Genomic DNA, 23,585 nt, shown 5'->3' with positions numbered 1-23,585 from the left:
ATGCACCATTACAGATAGCTTCAAGGATTCCCACTTCTCTAAGCTTAACGGAAAGTTGAACGACTGCTTGGAATACATTCTGGACGTTACCATCGGGTATCCCAATGGCAAACCGCTAGACTTACCAACCATAGTGCATGGAATGAGAAATCCGTGTCAGACTTATCTATTCTATAGGCTGTACCGAAGTGCGGATGTAAGTATTTTTCAGTCTACTTTCAACCTTAAGTTTGAAATGAACCACGAAAAAATGAAGAAACTGTTACTCAAGCAATTTTTGAAAAGCAAAAATTTAATCAAAAATGGGAAGAAACTGTAAGAGTTGCATACATATCTGAGTTTCTATAAATTCTCATTTTATTATACAATGTAATATCTTGTAGGTCCCTCGGGATAGCGAATCCCTCACCCAATGGCTTTACGAGCGGTTCTACGAGAAAGAAAAAATGCTGGAGGAGTTCTATCGGACAGGGGCATTCCCGAGCAACAATTCGGTTACACTGCCGGCCGTAGTGCAGCAGGATTTGCTTCGATTTCTACTGATCCATCTATTCTTCATCACCTCCACTTACGTCCATTATCAGCTTATACTGATGCTGATCAACTACTCGAATGTTATGTACGTTTATCTGTTAAGCAACAGCTAAGCTGATTTGATGACTGGTAATCGTAAAGTGACGAACAATTAGATGTATAAATAGGTGTATAAAAACTAATCATTACCAAGACTAATATTCTCTAGGGTCTAGTAGAGAAATCTTCTGCGACGTGTCAGTCAGTCCCTGCTGCTTCGCAAATGTGCTCGGAAAATGTGAGAAAAGAATGCACAAAGATTGTTTTAAAACAACTACAACAACATACGATACAAGGTAATCTTATGCAAGGAAAAAGCACAGAAAAGCGTAGAGCTCAAAAACATTAAACACATACACAACACAGAATCTAGCGCTATTTATCTGGTTGGATGCAATCACAATGAATGTATGTTCCATTTGTTCAACTAGAATTTTACAAACAAGACAAACTGCAAATATTTGTTCATATGTGTGCAACAGAAATATTCATTCTTAGAAGTGCTGCAGATCGTGTCATTCATCGTGTCAATAATAACAATATTGATACGCACAGTTTCCATTGTACAATACCTATGTAAGCAGCTGAGCTGGAGAAAACAAACATTAAATGGTCACTATCAATTAGAGGAGGTACCACGTTATACCTAACGACTTACCAAAAAGACAGCAAACTTAAACCGTTAGTACTGATAGCAAACTGTTTTATTTTTGCATACAGGGTTTTTCTTAACGAAACTGAATTGTCGTTTATAGTTTGCTTTTACTTATGCTTGCAAAAGAGCAGGAAGAATGAAACAACAGAAGCATAAATTTAATAATGTGTACATATATTTTTACATTGTTCAAAACGTTTCTCTTCTCAAAACAATCGGATCGATTAAAAAAACTATAAATTCTCAAGAAAATTTGAAATGATAGAAACCGAACGAAAGTCGATACGAGGAATGCTTGTTTTTTTTTTGTTTTCGAGTAGCGTTTCAAATAAAACTCAACCAACAGTGATTTGCGATATTGCGTGCGCGGATATGAGAGAGCTGAGCGTCTTTTGCGAATAATTTGTTTTCCAAACTGCAAAATGGAAGGATTTTAAATTCGCACAACTGTGGTGTAAATGTAGCACAAAAATCTTATTTATATTCTGAAGTAACTTCCTAGGTGTAGCATTTTCTGAAAATTCAAGTTTGCGCGTCTTGATAACAAATAGAAATAAAGTCATAAAACGCGCTAATGTTTTGAAGCCCAGATGAGTTTTCTTATTTCTGAAATATCATAGAGAAAGCCGGGATAATTTTAGCTTATTTAACCAATATTTACTTTAAGATGATCGAATCCTAACTCCGCTAGCTTAGAACCTGCTAATCTTGATCCAAATTGGATTGCTTCCGGTATAGCTGATCCTTGATTAAGCTTGAATATACATCCAGCACAGAACGTGTCACCAGCTCCTAGACTATCTTTAATTTTCTCGGGTGGAAACACACTACATGTATAAGATGTTCCATCCACGTCCAATGCATTTATATCAGATCCACCCCAGGGACAGATCACGGTATACCTTGTAAGAGAAATTTTGTTTACAGTTTTGAATTAATATTCTTATTTTCTATGACTCAGACGTACCTTCCTGGGTTTGATTGTTTTATTCCATAAACAGCATCCTTCGACGAAGTGTAGCCCAAGTGCTGAGCGAAATCTTTCCCGAGGAATACATAATCTGCATTCGGTATCAACAGAAGGTTTGAATCACGTGGTTTTTCCAAATCGACGGATACGATAATCGTGGCATCGATAGTTTCATTGAAATGTTTAACGTGTTTGATCATTTCAGCGATAACTGAAGCACTTCTGCGTCCCTGAAAGAATGGTTGATAGTGTGTTTCTATGATTCAATTTTAAAATATTCTTCTTACCTCAAAATGAATCCACGAGTAATTTGTCAAGTCACAGCGCTGAAAATCGCCCAGGGTCAGCTCCGGAAGGTTTGGATTCGAGTGAACAATCGTTCGAGAACCTGTTTCAAGACTAAGCCACACAGTAGAAAGTGGAACTTCGCAACCGGGATGACGAACACAATGTTCGATTCCTATATTGCGGGTGCGTAAATCGTCCAAAGCGTATTGAAAATGTTCACCATCGGCAAATGTTGCCAACAGCTCACAAGGGGCCCCCAGCAACGCCAACACGGTACAGTTATTCGAAGCATTGCCTCCCCTTTGCCAGATGCTTCGACTGGAGCTACAATTAATTCAGCATGTGATGAAAATAAATGTTGGTTAACATCGTTATATTGAGCATTTACCGTTGGTCGGAATCTTCTTTTGGATATGATTCACACAGCTGTATGATGTCGAGATTGCATAGACCTACACATAGAATCCGCTTTGTGAACATGATTTTTTGGGCCAACAAATTTAAAATCTGAATGAAAAAGAAAAAAATCTTTTATCGCATAGAAATATGTACAGAAACGTCAGAAACTTGAAAGTTGTGTGAACCTAATGAAAATATCTGAAGACAGATAAGGCATCAATATTTGTAAAATCCATGCATTTCAAGAAAATCTGTCCCAGATCGATTGGAAAGCATATTGTTTCAAGATACTGTCCTAAGGGACGCCTGACGATTTTTCAGAATCGGTCTAATAAATTTAACTTTGATCTCAACGTCTGATTGCGAAGAGTGTTGAATCAATTTAACTAAGGGCTACTGAATTAAGTTTCTTTTATTTTTTTTCAACGAGATATTCTCTAAATTTCGGAACAAATAAAATGATACGGTGCTTAAAAACGTATTTTAGATTTACTTTATTTGGCATAAATGAGCATAACAAACAATAACACTCTCTTCTATTTCTAGGTCTTTTGGTTAGTATTGTATTGATAAAAAGTAGTCGTAAATACGGAAACTCTCAACCTCGAGACGGTTTCGACAGTGTAAAAAATCAACGAAAACACAAAAACTTATCTGAACACTAGGTTTCGTATGGCATTTTGGAATTCGAGCGCTCGGCATTAAAAATCCACACCCGTATCGAACAGCTCTCTTAGAAGAAGAGTCGCCCGTCGCGGCAATAGCTTCAGAAGATGACCCAGCACCAGTAGATACTTGGGGATGCTGATCTCCAACTCGTTCCGACGAACACCGTCTATGATGCGCTTTGCGGCTTCCTCGGCCGGTATGGTTCCAAACGCTGACGGTATGCGCATCCTTATATCGTTACGAGATTTATCCGTTATCACGAACGGATACAAATGCACGAGTGAAGTTTGGATGGTATGTTGAAACTTTTCGATGCGTAGCTCGTCCAGAACTGATTCGAACAAACCCTGGACGGCGAACTGGGCCACCGCCAGAGGAGTCTGATGTTTCACACCGCTCAGGCCGGCAACAGACGTGAGGAATACAATATGGCCATGATTATTTCGCTTCATTTTTGGCAGGATGGCTTCAAGTAGCTGGAAGTATTAAATGGAAACGTTGAAACCAAGAAGAGCATTGAACAGAAAATGGTACTGACCCAAAAGTGTGATATGACACTCAGATTGAGAGTAGTCTGGATTGGAGGGGGATCCGTTACGAGTGATCGGGGGCTAGGTACTCCACAACAGTGGAATAGCATCGATATGTGACCGAATTTCTTCTCGATGGCACTGGTCGTCCGAATGACATCGTTTTTGTTTGTCACGTCACACTCGAAGGCATGGGCTACGTAGCCGCTGGAATTAATGGCCTTGACCAGTGCATCGTTGTCCGTTGAATTGACATCTACACAGGCCACTTTGGCACCAAGTTCTGCTAATTGAATGGCAATTTCACGGCCCAAACCGCGGCTCGTTCCGAATATCTAAAAGTAAGCGAGTATGAATATATTTTTGCCACCATCAAAATCTAGCAATATTTCAATAACGGTTGGCTTATCTGGTTCATCGACACTGGATATAAGCTGGGTCATTATCTGATAAAACAATCATACTTACCGCCACAATTTCCCCTGCTACTGATTTTCGTTTTGGCAGTTTGACCTGCTGATAAAGAGACCGCAGTAGCTGCAGTGCAAAATAGATGAGGATGATGCAAAAGTCCCAGAACAGGATAAAACTGGAATACAACCGAAGGATCATTGATACCGGTGTGCGATGGCACTCGAGCCAATCTGGAATGTACGATGCTTGGGAGTCCTAAAAGCGGGTTAAAAAAATGAACCAACTTTATTTTGATTAGCCTTTTTATGTGCTCAATGCACAAGAAATGGTTTTCTGGATTAACCTTTGCCGCTTTTACCTGAGTTCAACGGATGGAATTTCTCATTTTTACTTACATGCCTCATAAGCTGTCGGCGGCCAGACATGTCGTACGAACAACTAAAGTGAAAGCGTGTTGTTTTTGGGGAAGGAATAAACCGAAATTTGTCTCAATCAACAAAAAGAAACACAAATGCATAAAGCGTGCTAGTCACACTCGAGTTTTACGACATACCTACATATACATATCTAGCCAACAATTACGACTAGTTACGCGTATGACATAATTTAATTAAGGTTCGATATTGTTGTACACAGTCCACGATTGGCAGCCCGCACCATTCGATTGATGACCATTTCATCGACCTTTGACTTGGATATGATTCGTGAAATGAATCCAATAATCTATAGTGCCTTATTTGAATCACGGAATAAAATATTTCTTCATTTCCAACTGATAAGGAGACCCACAAAATAAATAATTTAGTCTAAGTTCAGCTAATCGGAAACGAAAGTTCAAGGTCTTGTGTTGAAAATACCATTAGGAATTCTTACCTTACTTGGGTTTCGCTTCGCTCCAACCAAGGTCACGCCTCTTCTTATGTTTGGACAACACAAATCGATTGTTGGCAGAAATAGAGGACTTTGAAGCACTTATTTTAGTTTAGTCCAATCCGGAAATATCCTCTTCAGCTAGCAGATGTTGACTATATTGATAAGAGAAGAGCATTCGTGCTACCTTTGCGTGGATATGTTGATGGTGGCGCCTGGCACCAGTTCGAGTTGCATGCAGCGCAGCTGACGGAGATTTACGAACTGAGCGAACAAAACAAAAAGGGGAACGGCAGCCTGCAGCAGCTGTCAGTTAAACTTGGTACACGCTAAACTCGTTGAAATAAATTGTGGAGTTTTTTAATGCTGTAGCAACGCACGACGAGAAAAAATATTTTCAATTCCATTTTATTTCGGGGTTTTGATCCTTTCGGGCGATTCATCCAACCTTGGTTGATCAAGTTTGCTTGAAAACTAGATTAAAATTAATTTAAAGCCGTTTGTTGCTGGGGAAAAATTATTCATATTAAAAAACCCTAATTAAATCAAATAAGAACAAATTTCAACTTTTGAGAATATAAGAAAAAAGAAAACTTTTATCATGTGTATTGGATCTGAAGGAATAGAAAGCTTAATAAAAATAGTTTTTTTTTAAATATTGACGTTTTTTGTATTTCAGAGAAAAATGTATGCATATTCCCAAAAGTTTCCTACAATAAATATCGCTACTGTTTGCTTAATAAGTCCCATTCCTAATAAAAATTGGCCATTCCTCTCATTCAACCTACATGAGTTGGCTTAAAGAAGGTGTTAGTTGTTCTTACAAAAAAAAAAAAGCTGTAACCAAACCCAGTTCTACGAAGGTCTTCTAAAGATTTAAATGAAATGCGCTAAACCACAAAATATCTGCAACTTTTTGCTCAGCTCGAAATTTCATTGACAAGATGGTAGGGATAAACGACACTCTCGTGGTGAATACTCGGGATGGGCAACTGATAAAACGTTTAGTTTGTGTGATGATACATATAACTGAAAGCGCAAACATACCTTGAATAGCCTTTTCTTTGGCAATCACTTGTAACGTTTTTTTTTATTTAACGCGCGTTTTATTCGATTGTCATTGAAGGTTTGTATCTTTCATTTGTTGAAAAGATCCAAAATAATGGAAAAACGATAATATGTATATGCCAGTTTTTCTTTTTATCATGCCCTGGAATGCAGAAAAATTTAAACCTAACCTGAATTTTAGCCTGAAAGAATTAATATCTTAATAAGTGAGCCAAAGGAGTATGTGCAGCTTATTTCTACAAGACACTTTGAAGTTGAAGTTTTCTTTAGATAAAAATGCATGAAAAGAAAATTATCTTTAATTCTTAAGATTTTAAAATTTCAAACATGCTTTCACAAATATTTGGTTTTTGTCTAATCGATTCATATCATCTGTGAGATACTTAACTGGCATAGGGGTTACCGTGATTATTAAGGCGGTTCCCCCAGGGAGAGGCCTTTCTATTGCACTTCGGTTAGGTTGACCCCTGCGATTATCCCTCATGTGGATAACTCGTACCGTCAACTGGGGCAACATGCAACATTTTTCAACTTCAATGGCTTCTAAAATCTTAATGCCTACAGATAATCATTCCTCTTGTACATAAAAAGTTTTAAGGTTGATGGGACACCAAATTAATGTAGTCTGAAAAATTATTGGTTTTACCAGTTATTTTCAAATTTTCAAAAACATGCGATTTTCACCCTACTAAGAAAAAGGGGTAAGTTGCAACAAACTCTGTTATTAATGATAAATCAAATGAAAACGTTTGAAAACTTATAGTTTTTGATACATTTGTGATATCATAACTCATAAAGCACCAATTGCAGTAATTTTTTTGTTTTGTTCGAATTAAATTTTACATTTTTCTATCAAAAATGTTTTTAAGGAAAAAGTGTAAATTTACTGCATACATTTAGGGGTAAAAAAATGCTACAAATATTCTATTAGCTTAAATTATGAAAATAAATCTTAGGATGGATGATATTTGAATGTTAACAAACACATAATGCAAAATAATCACATCCCATGCATATAGAAACGAGATTTATGAGGTTTAGTTCTGTTTTTCATTTTGTTGCCTTCTGCCCCAGACTGGTAAGTGAATTAAAAAATATTTATTTAATAAAAATTGGTGATTGTGCGAAAAATATTTTTACTCCAACAGAGTTGGTCTATACCAATATAATAATGAAAGCAATAGTCCTATTTGCCGCTGGTAGTGTTCGTAATATTATGCAGGTTGTTTCACCAACACTTTTCAGTTTTGGGACAATCAACCTCAAAAACGACCATGTGTATCGACCGGCTGCCCGTTTTTTGTACCGAGAGTTTTTGAGGTTAATTGTCCCGACTCATCTGTACACGTTCAGCAAGTGTGCGTAAGAAATGTCAAAAACAGCTCAATATAAAGTTTGTAGATGATATCATTAAGCCAATCTGTCATACGAGGTAAAGTTTTTTACAGCATCGAAAAATGCAAAAAAATGTACATTTATTGCTCGATTTTTTAAAATTTTAATCAGAATAAAAAACATTTAAAAACTCTTTCACAATGTTAAAAACTATGTCTTCATCAATTTGTTATCATTCAATGATAACTTTATTACAGTATATTGAAATAAAAATTGAATGAGTGTTGTGGTATATAAATGTTGGTATATACATAAGTTATAAGTCTTTGTAATATTGTAATCTCAATTGATTATATAAATCGCGGCGTTTAAACAGGCTATATGCGATGTTCTTTGCCATTGGTGGGTTAATTAATCGCCTTTTCTTATGCAATATACTGTTCACATTATAACCTTTATATTGGATGGGTGTTGGGCTGGAGCAAATGATATAAATTGAAATCTTTTCTATTTCATTATTCAAGATCCTAATGATTTCTTTATTCTGTAGCAGTCTGAAGGCGGGAGAAAAAAAATTGCTGGCCTTTTTAATATTCGTGAAGATTCTGGCGTTGGTTCAAGGAAAACATTCATTTATTTTCCACAATTCTGAGTTATTAGATTGAAATTTGGTAATCGAACTTGGGTGCAGTACAAAATATCGTTAAAAGCGATAAAAATCGCATAACAAACAGAAGGCGAGTATCAATCAAGCTGCTGCTATTTTCATATCAGTCCAGTTGCGCTCTCAAGTTGATATTGCATGTGGAAAAACAAACGGGTTTCTGGCTATGAATCCAAACGAAAGCATTCAAGTCACCCCAGCCAGAGTCCTCATAAAACGCTTCTTCCCATGGATGATGGAGTGGATAGAATGATAATTGCGCGACCCATGCTGTTGATGTGGATTAAGCTTCTCTTTTCTTTCTCCTTGCTGTGTGAGTTGTAGCCATCATATTGTTTTATGTGACACCTTTTCCGCCGGGGCTCGATCGATGCACGGAAGAAGTCTTTGGCGAGATGTGGTTTAAAAGAAGACGGGGTTGTTTTGCAACCGGTAAAGATGGAAAACAATCAAGCAACTTCCGTTTGGCGAAGATGAGAACTTTCCGGAGAAAATAAGAATAGTTTCGGATAATTATCATTTTTGCCAGAGGTGAAGTGTCTCTTGTTTTCCCCTCATGACTGACCGATGACTTTTTTAACGCCACTGAGTGGAAAATTAGGATTTTTGGATACTACCAAATAAAGAGCAACGCCAAGGCATGATTGAAGCTGTGAGGCCTTTAAATTTAGAGTGTCTTTGGGCTAATTGGGCTACGATTGCAATTCCGCAAATAAACGACATCATCTAATTATTTGAAGACAGCTCGAACGTCGAAAAATTGTAAAGAGTACGGTTTAACATAACGACTTCAGTTAACGATTTTTCGCACGTAACGAAGATTTTACATTGAAATATCTGCAAATTATACCATCTAGTTTGGCGAAACACCCTTCAATAAAATGTGAAATTGTCCAATTAGTATAACATTGAGTTGCTTTTTTTTCGAAAACTTTCAATGGAATGGAATCATCAAAAACTAAAAATATATATATTTTTAGTTATAAAAAAATTATCAGTCTGTAATATTACAAGTTCTCTACTCTAATCACAACAATTTAATCCAGTTATTTTTCACCACAGTCCAGCCTTTTTAAAACTATTTGTATGCACCTAAGGGCATCGAACCCAAGTTCAATTCAGGCACTTGAAAAGTTTTGGATTCAATAAAAATCGATTAGAGATCGATAAGATCGCTAGCAACGAACATAAGTTATTCAGAAGCTCGATCGATGGCTTGAGGCGCTGTAAGATGACAATCAGTGTCTGGTTGAATGTACAATTATTGTTACGTATTTTATTTCAACAAAAAAAAAACTCAACCAAATTAAGAGAAGAAACTGAAAACTGTAAAAAGTAGTTTAAATGGAGTATTACACAGAAAGCAATAACACTCTATTTCCAAATATATAGTTTAATTGAATTGTAAAGGTGAGTATGAGTTGTCAATCAAGCTATACTTAGGTAAGCCAAGATAATTCAATTAGGATTGTATTTTGGTAAATTATCGAGCACCAAATACGAGATATTCCGTATTTCACCTTCCGTTTGCCTCACATCATGCGGAAATACAACACGTGTTGTAAAAAAACTTGAAGGCGACAGATCTTGAAAACGTTTTTGCATGGCGGAATTTTCAAATTGTGCTAAAAGTGTCGAAATTTCTTCCACTTTTCGCCAACACCAGTGCAACTTGCTCTAATCAATACTGTTTATGCCGTTTATGCGTGTGTAGTTTTTCACTCCAAATAATTTCTTGAAGAAGAGTAGGCGTTTAACTGATGTGATATCGCAAGTGTCTGTGAAGGTTTTTATTTATTTGAATGTTCAACGAGTAGTGTCTAGTGTGATCTGTACAGAACCTCTGATAAATTTGTTTTGTTCCAAAAACTTAAAAAAGTTTGCTAAAAAGCTGTTGTCGATCGATGAATCGTTACCACGGCTTAATCTCACATGCTCCACCGGAAAAGCGGAAGTTATGTGGTCTGAAAATAGCTCTGGGTCTAGAAAGCTGCAGAAAATGTGTCGTGGCTGGAGTTTTTGCACATTCAGTGTAAATGGTTTAATAATTCAATTACGGAGGTGCCTCTGATTGAAAAGCAGTCGCCATTGTGTAAGCGTTGCTAGTCAGTCGAAGGAGGCCGCGGTGATCTTGTTGTAGTTGTCAATTGAATAAATGTTGCAGTGTTGTTCGTGGGGGTTAAGGGGTTCTCCTTGGTGAAGCAGTTCACCAAGCCACGCTAACCAGGCGAACGACCGGGCGAAAGATGGTCGTTCAACAACCCACCACCAGAGCGCAGTGCAGAGATGTGAGCCGTAGTCTTCAAGCGAAGAGGCGATACGAGCGATAGGGCGAAGCGAAAATGAGCGCGGGACGGGGGCAATGAACGGCAATGGGGTCAAAGCTGGTCAAAAAGAAAGCGACCATTGACTCTGATTTCAGTTCGCGAACAAACCAAACCGATCCCAAAATTATTCTGGAAGATCAATATTTTAAATATAACTGTGGTGATTTGTTTCGTCAGTTATTAAAAACAACAATTACCATCAGCATAAAATTACAAAAGGAAAGTCCAGTCGTAAGCCGAAATTGATTGGAACTCCAGGTAACCATACGCCATTTTGCTCCTGCCCAAAAATACCCTTTTTATCTGATCCTGAACCTTACCAGGACCCCGCTGTTTCGGATTGATTTTTAATCAACCGAGCCCTGAGAGCGCCACAGCGCTCTACCACCTCAACCGACCGCCGTCGGTGTTACTCAATTCCGTACCTGGTTCAGCACCCAAGGTGGGGCCAGGTACGACGTCGCCACGCGCTCCGTTCATCGTCGAAGGACCTAGTGGGCCACCGATAACATCGACCGACCACCGCCGGTGCTACTTACCCTCGTACCTGATTCAGCACCCAAGGTGGGGTCAGGTACTCAGCATCCACGCCGCTTGCTTACCGTCCAAGGACCATCAGTGCCCGGTTCAGCACCCAAGGTGGGACCGGGTTCAGCAACACGACCCGCTAGAGCCAGCCAGCTTCCAAGCCGACCTCACCGAACCCGAGCTCGACGTCAAGGAAGGAATCAGTACACGGAATAAGGTTAGCTAGCTAAGTTAAGAAAGTGGTGGGTGATCAAAACTGCATCATTAAACGGTACCGAACTTTATCTGAGGAGTTTTCTTTAGCTCTCCCGAATTTCCCTGCAACTTAGTTTTGTGTAAGCTTGCCGACCCTAGGGATTGTTAGGGGTTCATCGTAAATCTGCCGATTGGCTAACAGCCAGTCTTACAATTGAGATGAGAGCATGAGTTTGAAAATTAGCGTTTGAATGTGATTAAAAAAATAAGGAAGGTCGAATTATGCTGGTGTTTAAAAATAAAGTTTCCGAGCGAATGCCAATAGCGATCTCGGATAACATTTCTTAGATCAAAATTTTGCACTCCGCTGAAGAATAGCTTTTTGTCATTTTTGCCATTTTTGTCATTTTTGTCATTTTTGTCATTTTTGTCATTTTTGTCATTTTTGTCATTTTTGTCATTTTTGTCATTTTTGTCATTTTTGTCATTTTTGTCATTTTTGTCATTTTTGTCATTTTTGTCATTTTTGTCATTTTTGTCATTTTTGTCATTTTTGTCATTTTTGTCATTTTTGTCATTTTTTGTCATTTTTGTCATTTTTGTCATTTTTGTCATTTTTGTCATTTTTGTCATTTTTGTCATTTTTGTCATTTTTTGTCATTTTTGTCATTTTTGTCATTTTTGTCATTTTTGTCATTTTTGTCATTTTTGTCATTTTTGTCATTTTTGTCATTTTTGTCTTTTTTGTTAATTTTGTCAATTTTGTCATTTTTGTCATTTTTGTAATTATTGTCATTTTTGTGATTTTTGTCATTTTTGTCATTTTTGTCATTTTTGTCATTTTTGTAATTTTTGTCATTTTTGTCATTTTTGTCATTATTGCCATTTTTGTCATTTTTGTCATTTGTGTCATTTATTTTTGTCATTTTTGTCATTTTTGTCATTTTTGTTAATTTTGTCAATTTTGTCAATTTTGTCATTTTTGTCATTTTTGTAATTTTTGTCATTTTTATCATTTTTGTAATTTTTTCATTTTTGTCATTTTTGTCATTTTTGTCATTTTTGTCATTTTTGTCTTTTTTGTCTTTTTTGTTAATTTTGTAATTTTTGTCATTTTTGTAATTTTTGTCATTTTTATCATTTTTGTCATTTTTGTCATTTTTGTCATTTTTGTCATTTTTGTCATTTTTGTCGTTTTTGTCATTTTTGTCATTTTTGTCATTTTTGTCATTTTTGTCATTTTTGTCATTTTTGTCATTTTTGTCATTTTTGTCATTTTTGTCATTTTTGTCATTTTTGTGATTTTTGTCATTTTTGGCACTTTTATCATTTTTGTCATTTTTGTCATTTTTGTCATTTTTGTCATTTTTGTCATTTTTGTCATTTTTGTCATTTTTTTCATTTTTGTCATTTTTGTCATTTTTGTAAATTTTGTCATTTTTGTAATTTTTGTAATTTTTGTAATTTTTGTAATTTTTGTAATTTTTGTAATTTTTGTTATTTTTTAATTTTTGTAATTTTTGTCATTTTGGTTATTTTTGTCATTTTTGTCGTTTTTGTCATTTTTGCCATTTTCGATATTTTTGTCATTTGGATTATTATAGAAATGTTTTGTCATTTTTTACTATTTGTTTTGTCGACAAAACGTAGATTTGAGCTGTGGTTTGTCTTTTTCAAAATTTTTGTATCTACTTGTTTAAATTTTTCTAGTTTTTGACGTTCTGGTCATAGTTGCCATTTTTTTTTTCATTTTTATAATCTCTATCATTTTTGTCATCTTTTCATTTTTGTCATTTTTCACTCCTTTTTTTTTGTTAAAATATCTTAGATTTGAGCTGTCTTTTCATCTGCAACCAGCAGTTCGTCCAGTTAAGTTTGTTTTTTGAAGCTGATCAAGTTGCTATCATTTCATGCAGAATTTCAATCCAATTAGTTATGTATGATTATTTTTCCAACTTTATATGATCTCTTGACACTTCACAGGCTTCCATTGTTCATCTTAAAATTGGCAATGACCGCTGGGTTTTTAAATTATCAATTTAAACCCGGAAAGAATGCCAAAGCCCCATAAAGCGGTACTGGGTCGTCGCAGATTCGAGAGAGAGAGTAGAATCTCCCCAGGTGAAGGCTATGGGAAAAGCTGGTATCGTATCGTTCAGCTCTTGGTGGTAAAACTGAAATGAGAAGAAAAAAGTAAATTGTAATGCATACTCAAACATTCGCCTTTACCAAGATACCCCTTTCTTCCCAGATGCTGATGACGGTGTGGAACCCGAAGACCGACCGAGAGACCGCTATTATCGGAGGCGGCAATAACGGCAAGGCGCGAAACACTTTTTTTTTTTCCAACGCGCGGGTCCCAACGGCTGGCTGGCTGGCCTGAGTCAGTCAGTCGGAAGACGAAATTCGAAGCGAACGGACGCAAATCCGGATACGGACCCAAGGGAAGCGATCTTAGCGGTTCATTTTTTCGACTAATTCAGTGCGCGCATTGATAAAGGTCGGAGCTCGAGGATAAAGGTTTGGTTAAGCGCTTCCGGTTGACGCGTGATAATTGACCGTTATATTTGACGCGAAATCGGATAAGTTTGATCCAGAAGGAGATCGTGAGACTAATCCATGTGAAAGTGGAATTTTATTCCCTTCAAGGAAACTTGAATACTTTGATTCTACACCAACTGGGCTAAGCTAAGACGAAGAAAGGCCATCGGCCTTTGGCCCTTGACCCAACATCGCTTTTGTTGTTCGAGAAAAGTGCAGAAGAGTGAAAAATTGGCGTTGACATCCGCCCGGACGAATCGTTTCGAGGTCTTCGGTTGGCATTCGAACTGAATCGAAACGGGAATCTCTGGAAAGCACAACGTCATCAAGTGTTGAAGGAAGAGAGCAGTTTAGCGAGTTTCCAAGTGGTGGTTTGGATTGGACTGGACCGTTAAAGTGGCCAGTTGCTGCCTTTCGACCAGCAGCAGAAGATAGCCGTGATAGCGCAGAAGCATTCCGTAAAGTGCGGAACGGCGACACAGAAGGAAGAAAAAAATAACGGTAAGAATTGAACTAGAATCACCTGGTCGGCGGACGTGCATTTCTGATAGGTTGGTTCAAAAGCAGAATTTTCAGATTTGAATTTTCCACTTGTTTGAGAACAAAAATCTTCATCTGCTTAAATTGTTTGAGAAAACGATGGCATCGAATTGATTACCATTCGAGTGACGACAGCTGGATGATTCAGACGCGTGAAGGAATTCGACTTCAACTGCCCATCAATGCAGTGGGTTGTGGTCGGATTCAGAAGCAAGCTTTCATTTGGTTCATTCACTCGCAGGGGGGAAGGGTCTCGGGATGGTGGCGCACCTACTGCTAGCTACCGGTGTGATGGGATGTTGTCGAGACTGGGTTACTCAAAACAGGTTGCTGCACGAAAGGCGCTAATCATTCACCCTATATTGGAGGATGTCGTGATAATTGTCGGAATCCCGCGGTTGTTACTTTTTCCTCTCTCTCTAAACCTAATCACGGGACGCTGCTGCAGCGTGTTTGGAAGGAAATCAGGTCACGCCGCTAGCCGTTTCAAATTTAATTAGTTCAAACCGCAGCTGGTATTGATATCGATGATTTACGAGCGATCTTGGCAGTGCAGAAACATGATATCCTTAATTTCTTGGATTGAGATAAACTGAAGGGAACACTGAAAGTTATTTTTCTATTAATTTTTAAACATTCTGACAGATTCTTTTTCGTTACCGTCAAGTGTAAATCAGGGTTGATAGCGGTTTTTTGTTTTAAAATTCAAATATTTATCCCGGGTTTTCCGGTTTAATTTTTCTCGGTTTTATTTGTACTGATATCTGCAATGAAAAAAAATCTAAAAAGCTAGGGAAAATTCAAATACTTCAACGTCTTTCGACACATATTTCTTGCCGAATTTATATAATTTTGAAACATTGCAGTTGACTTTAAACTAAATTCGACAGATCTTCACTTTTTAGCTTGAGCTTGAGCTTGCTATCAACAATGGTCCACCTACGGCCCCACCTGGCCAATGGCATAATGATTGCACTCCGTGATTGGTTCGAAATAATCAACATTGCACAATGAACCAAATGGAAGGTTTTTTTTTCAAATAATTGGAACTAGAACTTATGTATGCACTTCACTGATTAGTGATTTCACTTATGACACTCATATCCGATTCGAAAAATTATCAACTGCTTTTTCGGACAAATATGAATGAAAAAATAATTTCACCGTTTTTTGTATCATAAAAAAAACAATCGAGAAAAACGCGATGCCGGAAAAACTCGCCCGTTCTTGAGCACGGCTTGCTGCGACCACCGACCTGCGACCTGCGACAGTTCTTCATCGTTTGCGCCAAAATACGTTGGTCATCATTCGTCTGAAATTTAAATGCAATGGTTCTTTTATATGTAAAAAAACTGTAAGATTTGACCTGAGATAAAGCAAAACATTCATATTGAATTGATGATAGTTTTTAAGCGGAAAAAAGATACTTTGTTGAAAAAAATGTGTAGACGTTACAATAAAATCCACTTGAATCCACTGAAGACAAATCGCGCCAACACCAATTTGTTGCACTTAGTTCAAGCTTTAATATAATTTATTATTTTTAAAAATCCACCTGCACGTTTTTACAATAAACGCTCGTGAAGTTGAGAAAAAATAAAACTTAAAATTGCAATAAGTTGGCTATAAAACGTCGTAGAATGTTGAAATCTTGTGCAAAATGTGTATTTTGAATGCCCCAACATATGTTCAGGAGAAACTTATTCATTTAAATCCTCATATAACTATAATTAAGTATAAAAAACTAACTTTTGAATAACTTTCAAAATAAAACCTTCATAACTCTGCTCTGAAAAGAGATAGAGTTTTAATGTGTTCTAAAAAGTTTCATATTTTTACTTTTTTTACAACTTTGTAGTATAAAATAAAGCTCTATCTATTGAAATAAAAAAGTTTGAATTTTCTATTTCTTATAGTGAACTTTGGCTATTTTATTTTACAGATTATATCGTTTAGAATGTTATTTAAACTCATTTGCGTATATCTGCACCTACAATGTGCGGCCCATGCATATTCTTTATCGTATTTAAATACATTGCATGATTTTATTCCGACAATACAATCCAAATCAAGAATATGTGTGCTAATGTACCTATATGGCCCCCAAAATGATACGAATATACTGGTTTTGCTGCATTATATACGATATGTTTACACGTATATTTGCACGTCTATTTGTGTTGCAAATTCGAAATACCCACCAAATGGTTGTCTGGATTTGATGCTTTCAGGTTATAAAGCATGTTCTAAGGAGCAAATATTCTGAAGACACTTAAGAGATAAGATGAAAGACAGAGGCGCTACTAAAAAAGTTCCACTTTTAGCTATTTCGGTCCGTCAGTAGAAGAAGTAAAGTATGAGTATTTTTATCTAACGAATACAAATAATAATCAAGATACAAACGAAAGCATGGATTACTATGATTGATGCGAAATATTAAACTTAACAAAATTTCCAAACAAAAGTTCAAAGAAATTTTGCAAAATTGAAAAATGAACAGATTACCAAATTTGCACAATACCTAATTATCCTGATTGATGTCAATTTTATTCCTCAAAAAATTAGTCGAGGAAAGCTCAATTTTGTTATTATTTTGGTGGTATTCACATTAACATGAACACTAGAGTGCCACAAATTTGCATGGGAAATTTGAAACCTGGTAATGTTAGGTGCTATTGGCAAAAATTTGAAAATTTTTTAGAATGGTTGAAATCTGTTAATATTTGACGAAATGGCATGCATTTCAAATTAAGGTTGTTTTGTTTGTTGTTCGTTACGAAGTATGTTTTTGAAATGACAAAAAAATACTTTTACATTTCGATAAAGTTTTCAAAACAGTATCAAAAAGTGCTTCTTTTCGAAACTTTTTTGATTTCGAAGAAATCTACAATCCGTTACTTGCAAGTGTAATAAATTGTTTCTCGAGGTTATTTCCCGGTATTGGAAAAATTTATGTTGCAAAACTCGATTTTTCAGCACTGTACCTGTAGTTCCTTCGACCATGATAGTGATTCGGAGCTATAGGGAGCTATATCTCACTTGAAATGTTTCTACCTTCTCAAATCTCGGTTACTAGGGTACAAAATACCGAACAGTATGAAACGAAAAGGTCCTAGATGAGACCCCTGAGGAATGCCGGACGCTACAACAAAAACTTATCATGAAATTAACCATGAACTGACAGAATTAAACCTGAAAATCTGCCCGCCGCCGTCAAAAAGCTGAATAATAATTGCACGCTGCCTTCCGGGTGAATCTCTCTCGTCGTGGAACCGATTTCGTGCAAACTTTCCCCAAATGGATGACTCTCTCCTTATCGTCGTCACCCCTTCGTATTGTATGTAAAGTTTAACCTCGAAAAACATTGAACTAACAATCGAAATTTTGAAAACACAGCATTGTCGCTCTTGCAATAATTGTTGATGAGCAGCAGTTGCAACAGCGGTGGAAATTGGCTCCCATGAATGAAAATACCAACCAGGTTGGAGCTTCGGAGGTAAGAATTCATCTTTCTATTTGGGTGTGGAAAACGATTGCCGCTTGCCGCGTCGTTGCCCTCCCTCTAATTTGCGGTTGAGCTTTTACACGCTCGAAATCCAGCGGCCCCTGTCAGATCGTTTTGTCCTAGCCTAGCCGGAAACTTAACGCTAGCAACAGTTTGCTTCCCATATTTTCTCCGCTGTTTGGCGCCAAAGGCTTTGCGGCACTTAAATACATAGGTACTTAAGCTATACAATGTTTTGTCACCTGGTGTGCCGCAAGCATGCCTTCGGTGAATTACTCTCGAAAATTCACAACCATAACTCTTCATCAAGTAGAAAGGCAAATAAAGAAATACCTCCATCCGATAAATTATATGGTGTGACACATGGCACACGTACGGTCGTTAATAATTGTTAGGATTTATATGTATGTATATGATGGGTAGATAAATCCTAAGGAGAAAATTGTTGGTGAAGACCCAATGTTCTGTTTTTATGGCGAATTGTTGGACTTGGATTGCTGTCTCTGTTTAGGCAATACGATACTGGAATCTGCAAACGAACTTAACCTACTTTGAAATTCATCACCTTGCCTTTTGGGGTCATTTTTATCTTAATCACTTGCATGAATGCCCCTCTTTTCATTGAAGGAAAGGGTCTTGAACTGTCAGGGACGGTAGTACTGGTAATGCTGGTAATACCGAAAGCTGTATTATCGGGCATTTTTTTAATATCAGATACAGATTCTACGTCATTTACCTTTTAAAACCGAAATGGGTATTTCTAACAAGGGTCTTTAAGTTGAATTAAAATTTTAAAGTTTTTTTTTCTTTGGTGCATCATACAAGGTGACAATAAAGTTCCCATACTTTTAAATAATGCTTATCAACTAATCTATCAAATCGAACTACCTTTAAACTAAAGAATCTATAATAAACTAAGAGGCGCCATCTGATCCCTTTCAAAATAATGAGCTTGCAACGCCTTTGAGACTACACTGAACGAAATCGGGCTATAAGGTTTATTGGGAATTTTAGTGTTTTTGCACTAAAAGAAAATCCAATACTTTTTACTAATATACGGTTGAGATAGGGTTGATTAATTTTATAGGAAATTTCAATGAATTTTAAAGTGCGCCAAGATAATATAATTTATTATGAAAAGAAGTAAAATGAATAGTGTAAAGATTCAATAAAATATGTCCTAGTTCAATTTGTTCTTAAATTTGAAGTTTTTTTTTCACTAGAGCGTAAATAAAATACATTATTGAGATCAATTATTGAAAATTTATTGTTACTGGATTTATCCCGTCTTAAAAAATACATCCATCTCTGGCCTTTGAAATTCAAGAAAATTTTCCGTTGAAATCAATTGTACCATGGAGATTGGAGCATTTTCCGGATTCGGTTATTGTTCTCAGCCGTTCTATTGATGAGGATTCTGTAGTGTTTCCCCTCGCCAACTCGTACTCCGTTTTTATGTGATCATCTGAAATCAACATTAATTATAAAATCATTACTCGTTGAAGATGTATGTATGTTTCAAAACTAACCTATCTAAGACTTTCCATAATCGCGAAGGTATAGGTCTGGAAGTTCTTCTGGTCCGGGTTACTCCACTCTTCTACAGAAAGGATATCATCCGAAGAACCAAATCTCGCCGGGAGTTGAATGAAGTATCACGTACTACGTACATTCTGAAGTTGTAGCTTAATTATTCTCCTTTCTGTTGTTGTATGGTGAACCTTTTGAGCATATTCGCCTGATCAAAATCTTGCGCCCGCAAGTTACTCTGACCAGACGAGCAAATTTCAATTAACGATGCTTCCGTTTAAATCAGATGAAAGCTGAAAAAACATTAAAAAATTTAACTTTATTTAATTTTGAATTTGTGTTTACTTACTTGACCAAAAAAATAATGGAGTTTATTTTTTTACCCTTTGTTGTTCGATTCTTCGCTGCCAAATGATTTTTTGATTCCGCACCAACCAGATGTACAAACTAATGGGCTCAAAAACACATCAGCCGTTTAATTTTTGGGCATTTAAGTTTACCAGCAGCTAGGCTTACTTTCCAAGTCTAAACAAGTACCGAAAACTAAATAACGAACAAAGCTACTGTATTTTCCTATACGTTTCAAAAAGTGCTACAAGTATATACGATTCATTGGATTTTCTAGTATGTTTTACTGGATACTGTCGGATATCGACGAACTTGTAGAAAGTATTGGATTTCGTAATGTTTTTTATAGAATTTTTCATTAGTATTTATCAGGCAATGAAATTATAACAATTATTGTAATGAGCCTATACATTTTATAGCCCGATTTGGTTCAGTGTACTTGGTTTTGCTCGATTGGAATGACACTGACAGAAAATCAAAAAATCTCTATGTAAACTATAGGCTCGTTATTATAAACATTACATGAAACATCGGCAACAACCTGAAACAAAAAAAAAATCAAAGTTAGCTTGAACCAGGATAGCTAGATTCCATAGGTATAGTACTCCGTTGCTTGCATATGTATTAGTAGGCCAACCAAAAATCAGTTATAGAAATTCCAAAGAAAGGTATAGATTTATTTTTAAATATTAGCTTTCTAGAAAAACTACTGATTTTAAAATTCTGCAAAAAATATAAAAATGTTAACCAAAGTATTTTCAATTCATTAAGCCCTTATGCGTTTGAAAAACATAATTTTTGAGCATATTTTTACAAGTAAATTTGAAAACATGCTTTTTGAAATTCGAATATTTTGCAAAAATACTGCTAAATTTCCAAAGAAAAACTGTCTCGTAGTCAGAATATTGAAAGCATTTGAACATAAATTTTACTGATTACCACACATATGTTATTTCAAAGAATGCGACTGTATACTTATTTGAACAATGAGACCCCTCAATTTTCCATAAATTTTAATTTTGTTTCAAATCCCATACATATCGTTCGAAATTCCATAACTATTTTTGCGTTACACAGCTCTGTCGATTGAGGTTAAGCGCAATGTTATACCCTTTTCTCTACCTTTCTTGGGCTCGAACTAGTCTCCCACGATCCACGCAGTTACTTTTTTCGTAAACGTTAAGCCGAGTATTCGGCTCACCGAATAGTTGAGCTAAGTATTCGGCCGAATACGCCGAATAGGCCGAATATCTACCACAGACTCGTATAAATTTTTCAAATAATATTGGATAATTTACAAAATATCCAAAAGAAATGTTGTAAAAGCTACACAATCATTAAAAACTTATGGTTTCAGCAAAACATCTAAGGTGTTCCCGCGTATTTTTCTCTGTAGATTGTACAGGAAAATGCTGAACGGTATTGCTTTATTCTTTGATTATAGTTTTTTCCAGATTTTCTGGATATATTCAGGCTTACCCACAAATCCAGTAAGGAAACCAGACAAGTCAAATCTGGCCGGGATGTCCAGACTTTGTTTAAAACTTCCAAGATTTGCTCGGGTTTATTCAGATTATTTGCTGAATCAAATAAAAAACTCAATTTCCTCTTTAAATTTTTTTGGATATTGTGTTCAATAACAACATAAATTTTTCCCTTTTAATTTTTTTTTCAAAAATGATCCTGAATGCCTGACCGTGGGGTTGAAAGTATGGAATGCTGATCTACCTATCTTTTCAACAACTATTTTGAAGATATCTTGCTCAAACTCGACCTTCATCTAATTCAATATCAGAGAAGCAATTTCAAATAGCTTGGCACCTGTTTCGACATGTTTTATCCCTGATTTTACAGGAACGCAATCTCTTTGATGATAAACGCCCTAGAAGCGACTAGTCATCTGATATCTTTTCAGTTATTGGTGACATTTCAAAAATCAGAAAGACCCCTACTTAAAAAATATCTTATCTGGTTGAAAATAATCGACTAAAAAGCATGAGGGGCATTAACATGGAAGAAATAGAAAGCATTGAAATAATTGCTTAAATTTTTTCCATTAAAAACTCAATAGAATATTCGACCGAATATTCGGCCAAATATTCGTTTGGCCGAATAGTTGAAAAGGTCAATATTCGGTATTCGGCCGTTCGCCGAATACCACTATTCGGTACATCTCTAGTCCAGACTTATTTCAGTGCCATTTTTGGGTCATCTCCTGTACCTCATCTTGAAGCTTGAGAGTTTTTCCTACAAAATGTTCAACACTGGGTGGTCCTTTAGGTATAAGCCTGTTGTAAGTTTGGCAGGCGAGTATTCTTGACCTCAAAGCCCCAAAAGCGAAAAAAACCCTTTTTAATCGATTTTTTTGCGGAATTCGTCTAGCTCCAAGCCTGTTGAAGCTGTGAGTTCTGGATCAAAGTGCTCGCTTTCAGTACGTCACGGAGGATCCAGTGCTTAATGGTTAGAAGTATTGGTATTGAAGTTACACTCAAAAAACCACACAGGGGTTCTTCCAGGGACACAAGTTTGGAATTTTCCATGAAAAAAACCGATACAAATTTTGAGCTTCTGCTGGCTCTTCTTGAGCAATTGATGGCAGTGCAGTGTCTCAGTTGTCAAAGTTTTGGCTTGGTGAAGAAAACCCTGTAAAAAGTTTTGGTAGCGAGCATCGTCAAATCAATGTTCCACTTAATGAAAAACTGTATGGAGGTCTAAGGAGAGTAGCCAAGCTTCCAAAGAATGTTGCTTGGTTAGTTGATTCGATTTGATTTGAAATAAGGCAGATGTGAGTATTTTCAAAAGTACGGGTCATTCTGTAGAAATTCCTCGTACCTACTCCGATCGGGGTACGAAAAACACGTGCTTGGATCCATCTAAGTATCATTGTATAGATCAATGCAGTCAGCCTATCGACTTTGCTTTTTCTAAATAGACAATGATACGATGCTGGACAAATGGTCTTGTACGGCAAGAATTTTTCTCAAAACCCGCTCTTGGCTCATTTTCAACACCTTTCATGCTTCCTAATCTAATTTATCCGTCTATTATTTTCATTACTTTCATTTGATATTCTTCCTATCAGAATGTATACTTCACCGAAATGCCATGAATCATTAAATTAAAATCAAAACAAAAGTATGGCACCTTTCTTCTCTTTCCTATCCGCGAGGGGTACCAAACCATCTTAGAAATATATCGTGTATTAAATTTTTTTTTCCAATTTGTTACCATCTGCTTGATTAGCACTCGATTCATTGAAAAAAAAATTGCATGGGAGCTCCCCTTCCCCATTTCTATCGAATCAATGAAAGGAGGAAGAAGCATTAAATAATCATAGGAGAAAAAAATTACTCAAATACCCGTTGCTATTTTGTTTGGATAATAAGTTCTCGAGTGATCCAAAAAAAATTGCATAAAAAATCCCTGTCCTTCTTCCCCTCTTCCAGTTGAAGAGATGGAGGGGTCTCGAAACATAAAAAAACATTTCTCGTACCGTTCCCCCTTCTTATCCCCTCAGTGAAAGGACAGAGGGGTTTTAAACAGCGTAGAAACTAGTTTCGTTGCCTTATGCCTTCCTATCTGAAATTTGGATTCATTTGCATGATTAATTATCGAATTATGTATCAAATTGTATGG

At 36.4% G+C, this 23,585-nt stretch overlaps 3 protein-coding genes and 1 pseudogene across 7 annotated transcripts in view; 3 read left to right on the top strand and 1 right to left on the bottom strand.

Annotated features, from left to right (window-relative positions):
* LOC129745962 (acyl-CoA:lysophosphatidylglycerol acyltransferase 1-like) overlaps nt 1-1,817 on the top strand; it is a 36,918-nt gene extending 35,101 nt beyond the window's left edge. Inside the window, exons 7-8 of the mRNA XM_055739361.1 lie at nt 15-196; nt 384-1,817. Of these exons, the coding sequence (XP_055595336.1) occupies nt 15-196; nt 384-647 (446 nt within the window). The 3' untranslated portion in view covers nt 648-1,817. The remainder of the gene's footprint in view (nt 1-14; nt 197-383) is intronic.
* LOC129745963 (ketohexokinase-like) lies at nt 1,379-5,618 on the bottom strand. 5 transcript variants are annotated; one of them, XM_055739367.1, is made up of 5 exons: nt 5,372-5,618; nt 2,875-2,993; nt 2,486-2,810; nt 2,196-2,428; nt 1,379-2,130 (listed from the first exon to the last, which is right to left on the bottom strand). In XM_055739367.1, the coding sequence occupies exons 2-5, from the start codon at nt 2,964-2,966 to the stop codon at nt 1,875-1,877; spliced, it is 906 nt and encodes a 301-aa protein (XP_055595342.1). In that variant the 5' UTR covers nt 2,967-2,993; nt 5,372-5,618; the 3' UTR covers nt 1,379-1,874. The 5 variants fall into 5 exon arrangements, with proteins under 5 accessions (XP_055595342.1, XP_055595340.1, XP_055595338.1 ...); XM_055739365.1 differs by lacking the exons at nt 1,379-2,130; nt 2,196-2,428; nt 2,486-2,810; nt 2,875-2,993 and adding exons at nt 3,356-4,030; nt 4,093-4,419; nt 4,553-4,753; nt 4,894-4,936 and having other exon boundaries at nt 5,052-5,618; XM_055739363.1 differs by lacking the exons at nt 1,379-2,130; nt 2,196-2,428; nt 2,486-2,810; nt 2,875-2,993 and adding exons at nt 3,356-4,030; nt 4,093-4,419; nt 4,553-4,753; nt 4,894-4,936.
* A 1,197-nt stretch (nt 5,619-6,815) lies between these two features.
* Nucleotides 6,816-6,942, top strand: LOC129750197 (U1 spliceosomal RNA; annotated as a pseudogene).
* A 6,920-nt stretch (nt 6,943-13,862) lies between these two features.
* Nucleotides 13,863-23,585, top strand: part of LOC129748801 (uncharacterized) — a 34,393-nt gene continuing 24,670 nt past the window's right edge. Inside the window, exon 1 of the mRNA XM_055743554.1 lies at nt 13,863-14,527. The gene's annotated coding sequence lies outside the window, so the exon portion shown is untranslated. The remainder of the gene's footprint in view (nt 14,528-23,585) is intronic.

This window comes from Uranotaenia lowii, chromosome 2, assembly GCF_029784155.1.
Source record: "Uranotaenia lowii strain MFRU-FL chromosome 2, ASM2978415v1, whole genome shotgun sequence".
Classification (NCBI taxonomy): domain Eukaryota; kingdom Metazoa; phylum Arthropoda; class Insecta; order Diptera; family Culicidae; genus Uranotaenia; species Uranotaenia lowii.
The sequence above is the reverse complement of the archived record's forward strand: the minus strand, read 5'-3'. Positions and strand labels throughout refer to the sequence as shown.